The sequence below is a fragment of the Pinus tabuliformis genome, chromosome 7 (assembly GCF_031772625.1).
Source record: "Pinus tabuliformis cultivar Carrire ecotype Pingquan chromosome 7, CPIR1, whole genome shotgun sequence".
NCBI classification, from domain to species: Eukaryota; Viridiplantae; Streptophyta; class Pinopsida; order Pinales; family Pinaceae; genus Pinus; species Pinus tabuliformis.
The window spans coordinates 435,711,430-435,716,583 of NC_142293.1; the positions used below are offsets into that span (position 1 = coordinate 435,711,430).

A 5,154-nucleotide genomic window follows, 5' to 3' on the forward strand; every position below is an offset into this window, starting at 1 on the left:
GCGTTTCTTAAGTGTAAAACCAATTCCTTGGTTAAGGTGCAAATTTGAAGACTTACCCATTTGGAATCGATTTGGAGGGGAGGGTATTGTATTGTATTGTATTGTATTGGTATTTTGTTTTTTTATATACTTTAACAAGTTAAGAGGTAGATATAAATCTTTTGGGTTAATCACATTATTTTGATTTGGTCCATTTTTGAACCAATTAATTGTTAGGATTTAAGATAAATAAATATAACAATCAAGAAATACACATTCAAACCATGTACACCATGATTATCTGGAAAACTCCAATTGGGGGAAAAACCAATCAACAATAGATCTATTATTGTCTTTGGCTAAAACACAGCCAAGCCGACCAACAACCTGAGCTTTTACCGCTCAACCATGATTGCCTACAATGGAGAATACACAATCCTTTTAAGGGCTTCAACTACATGTAATACCATGAGCTCAATACCATGAGTCACCAATACTAGGTGCCCAAAACCACAACTATTAACCATAATTGTTGACATAACCTCAACTCCACCATAAGGTCAAGTTTATTTAACAATCCCCCCTTTAAACTTGACTTTGGGTTTTCCTTGGCCAAATGTAGCCAAATCTGCCAAGTGAGCCAGCCACCACGCACTTCCAAGCCCTACCCAGTCAATGTTAGGGTATTTGATAATCTCACAAGCTTTCCTAGTTCAACATGCTTCATCATACCACCACATGCATCTCCATATCACCCAAGTGGACATTCAGACTTTACCAGTGATTTACTCGGTTATGCATTCCTTACCAGGTCTTACAGTCATATACCCATTTACATGAAAATTTCCATTTTATTTTTATTTTGTTGCTATCTTGACCCACACACAACTTGAATTGCTGCAAGTTTAACCATGCATTTCACCCTGTAAGACTCCTATCCCACTATTTAACCCTTCTCTTGTAACTGAATTTTTATTTAAAATTTCTGTTACTATTTTAGAATAGAATTTTTTCTTTAACCATAAAAGCCTTTCAACAAATTTCTCTGGAAAAAAAAAGAATTACCTGACTTTCTTGATTTTATGAAAACAATGCTCTGTTCTTTTGTTTTGATCTCTCGGCTTCAGTAGATCAGGCAGGTTTTCGACTCAGACAGGCTTTCTGGTAATCCTCTACGTCCTCCTTTCTCTTCGATAGTAGCAGCGTGGTCAACGATGGAGGGGTTTCACCCTCAGGGGCAACACTTCACACGTAGGGCAGCATTCTCCAATGCGCCTCTGATGGGCACGCAACAGTGGTGCCCTCCTTGACGCAGATGTCAAGGCTCCTCGATGCATGCAAAGACTCCTCTCTCCACGCCGGTGCCTCCTCGCTCCACTCCAATTCTGGATGCAGAGTATGTAGGTTCCTGCGTCCTCCTTTCTCTTTACACAGGCCGGTGCCTCCTCTTCACGCCGTGCAGAAGGTTTTTCTCCAGCCTCCACTCTTCACGATTTACAAACCAAACCGGACCTCAGAGTATACACGCAGGTGGCACGCGGCTCTGGTCTTCACGGGACTGCAGAGAATACACGCAGCAGATAGCACGCGGCTTTGGTCTTCATGCACTCAGACTAACTCAACTTAATCTAATTTACAATTTCAAAATTTAATTTAAATTTCCAAAAAATATTCCCAGGGCTTGGCAAAGGCTCGAGACTTCATTTTCTTCATGCTCCTCATCAAACCATCACTCAACGGACATTGTTGTTTTGTGCAATGAGCTATTGCTTCAACCAGCACCACCACTTTGTCGATGGGAACATTTCGAACAGCTATCCAAGGCCCTTGCCAACATACCATTTGTTAGGGTTCAAGAGAAATAAATATAACAATCAAGAAATACACATTCAAACCATGTACACCATGATTATCTGGAAAACCCCAATTGGGGGAAAAACCAACCAACAATAGATCTATTATTGTCCTTGCTAAAACATAGCCAAGTCGGCCAACAACCTGAGCTTTCACCACTCAACCATGGCTGCCTACAATGGAGAATACACAAGCCTTTTAAGGGATTCAACTACATGTAATACCATGAGTCACCAATACTAGGTGCCCAAAACCACAACTATTAACCATGACTATTGACATAACCTCAACTCCACCATAGGGTCAAATTTATCTAACATTAATATAGTTTATTCTGAAAACAAAAATCCACAAAAAACTTCAATAAGATTTAACATGATTCATGCAAAATTTAGCAGGATTCATGCAAATCCTTTCTATGATGCAAAGCTAATTCATTAACTTTATATTATTGATTGAAACAGTTGTAAGTCAATACAAAATTTTGAAACCTGATGTCAACACAAAAGTTTCCTTGACATTAACAAGAGGTTTGGCAGGATCCATCGATTACGGAAGCGTGATGTTAACATATAAGCTTCCAGCTTTGGCAGGATTGATACAAGTTCTTCCCGGAGTGGAAAACTAAACCAGTACCTTTGTATTATCACTGGAAAGCAATTTAATGCAATACACGTGAAAATTTTACTATCAAAAAGGAGAAAAAACTTCTTGCAGAGATCAATACCCATTGTAATACACGTGAAAATACAATTTTTCCACACAACCAAGTTAATTCGACAACATTAGCAATTCATCCCAGAAAAGCAGCCGGGCAAGATAAATTAAAAGCTACACTGACAATAAAATGGTTTTCATCTCTATTTCTGCGCAATCTAATCAAGCATAAGGGATCCCTCCACGTTGAACACGCTTTAGCTTCTCTCCCACGTTAGTGATTGATATGCGTGACAGTGACCACAAATGCATAAATTTGGAGAGAGATAAGCGAAAATAAGACACGATTAGATTCAATATATAGAAGCTCAATGCAGATGGAGCTCTTCTCTGCAGTTTGCAAAGTAGTAGATAGAAATGCATACTGTATATATTCATCTCATAACATGCCAATTTCTTGCATTGTTTGCGATTCTTTTATATTTATCGTACCATAGAAAATCCAAAACCCAACGAATTGAGAGAAAGCTTTCACATTTTCGGTCAAAGGCAAAGGCAATGCAACATATAAATATATAGAATATGAAATTGAAATTATTCCAAACTTTTGCAGTCTTAGCCACAAATGAATCCAGGTATTCATGAATACCATCACAATAGATAAATAGTCCACCTAAGCTCTACAACCTTTTATATTTATATTCACTGGTGGCACAGATTCTCAGGCAGGAGAACCCATGAGAAACAGTAGCAGGGCTCAGCCAAAATCCATAACAGAAAGAGGCGATGAAGACCCGAAAACCGACACAAACGCATGTAGAGGCAATAAAACCTAGTCAGAGTCATTATATATGTTATATTCTGCCAACACAGCCTGACAAGCAGGGTCGTTTGTGGTAGATCTGAAGGCAAAAGGCCCAGTCTTTCTTTCGTCCGAATTGATCCCATTGTTGTGAGTTAGGTAAACTGGACCTCGGCTGCTATCAGTTTTAAGGTTGCATGAGGTTGGGCTGCTCACTGTAAATGCCTCACATGCTTCGTGCTCGTGCTCACCCTTAACAGCGATACTGAAAAGGCCATCGTTGTCGGTGTGCTCTTCATTATAGAACAATCTCTTACCAGCAGGATCCTTGCACTCAACAGCTACAGTGGCACCTGCACAGCACTCATATTCAAAATATCAGAACCAATCGTAGGGCTGCCCTGTGCATTCTATGCTTCAGACAGAAACCCGCATTTCTCTCAAACACAAGAGTGTAGAAAAGGAAAGCAATGTGAACACAATAGCAAAAGGGAAGAGTAGATCTATTCAGAAAAGCACAAATAGCATTCCACATGGAGAATCTTAAAACCAGATCTATTCTTCAGCACCAGATCTTTTCAATAAGAAAATGCAGTAGCCCAAATGAAAACAATCTACAAAAACTGCAAAACAAATTGAAAAACTATCGAAGACGGGTGGTTGCTGGCTTACCAGAGATGGCAGGTGAAATCCTGGTGGGGAATCCAGCAGCACAGTTATCGCAGTAAACCTTGCCCGTAACATAAAAGTTATGGCCAGCATGAGCATTGGCAACACCCAACAAGGTAAAAAGGGCGATCAAGCCACAGAAAGCGGATAGCTTGGCCATTGTTGAGATGCCCACCTCGCTGAAAGAAGCAACAAAGATCAAAATACTAGTTGGATTAGGAATGGAAGAAGCAACAGCACAAAGCACCTATATATGTATGTATGAATGATTCTTTGTCTGAACCTATATATGTATGTATGAATGATTCTTTGTCTGAGTGTGGAATAGCGAAGAGAATGGTGTAATATATATATATATATATATATTGGTTTTGGCCCCAACATGTAAGCCGGTGATTATGAACAGATTTTCCGAGTAAAATATAACTGTCACAGTGTCCCTGCTTCGCGTGAGCCTGGCTGGAAACATTTTTTTTCGGAATCATAAACATAATTTTTTGGATCCTACAAGTCGTATGGTGGCCTGCTCCGCGTGAGCCTGGCTGTAAACATCTTTTTCCGGAGCCATAAACATAAATTTTTGGTTCCTACAAGTCATATGGTGGCATGCGGAGCCATAAACATAAATTTTTGGATCCTACATGCATGCATGTCGGTGGCGAGTTGTGCCCTCTTAATAGAATTCTCCATCATGTCTATGGGTGGTCCGCCCGAGTTTGGAAGTAAACATTTTTTTTGGAGTCGTAAACATAAATTTTTGGATTTTAGGAGTCATGTGGCAATGAGTGATGTGGTGGTATGCATGGAAATTTTAGGGGTTAATGTTAGTTCGGTGGATTATTTTTTCATGATTTTTCCAAAAAAAGTTTCGTTTCCAATTTTATAAAAGATGATCCGTCTAAATTTTAGAATATAAAATTATTTTACCTTAAAAATCACCAACATTATATAGAGATTATATATAAAATCATTATAAATTTGAATAATCTTAAGAATATATCAATAAACATTTTTTAGTTTTCGTATTAGGGATTACTAAGATTCGCCAATGTTTTTAAACTTCAAGAAAAATTTGCATCCTTAAAATTGTTCTTGGTGGCATGCATGTTCTTGCATATATTGGGGCGAGTTGTGCCCTCTTAACATAAATGCCCATTATGTTTAAGGGTGGTGGGCTTACATCTCAAGGCACC

The 5,154-nt window shown here is 38.9% G+C and overlaps 1 protein-coding gene across 1 annotated transcript; it reads right to left on the minus strand.

The window, feature by feature from the left end:
* Nucleotides 1–3,064: 3,064 nt before the first annotated feature.
* On the minus strand, nt 3,065–4,231 carry LOC149247830 (major pollen allergen Lol p 11-like). Its single transcript, XM_089455944.1, has 2 exons — nt 3,965–4,231; nt 3,065–3,645 (listed from the first exon to the last, which is right to left on the minus strand). Exons 1-2 carry the CDS (start codon nt 4,119–4,121, stop codon nt 3,323–3,325), a joined length of 480 nt encoding a protein of 159 aa, XP_089312070.1. The 5' UTR covers nt 4,122–4,231; the 3' UTR covers nt 3,065–3,322.
* Between the last annotated feature and the right edge of the window lie 923 nt (nt 4,232–5,154).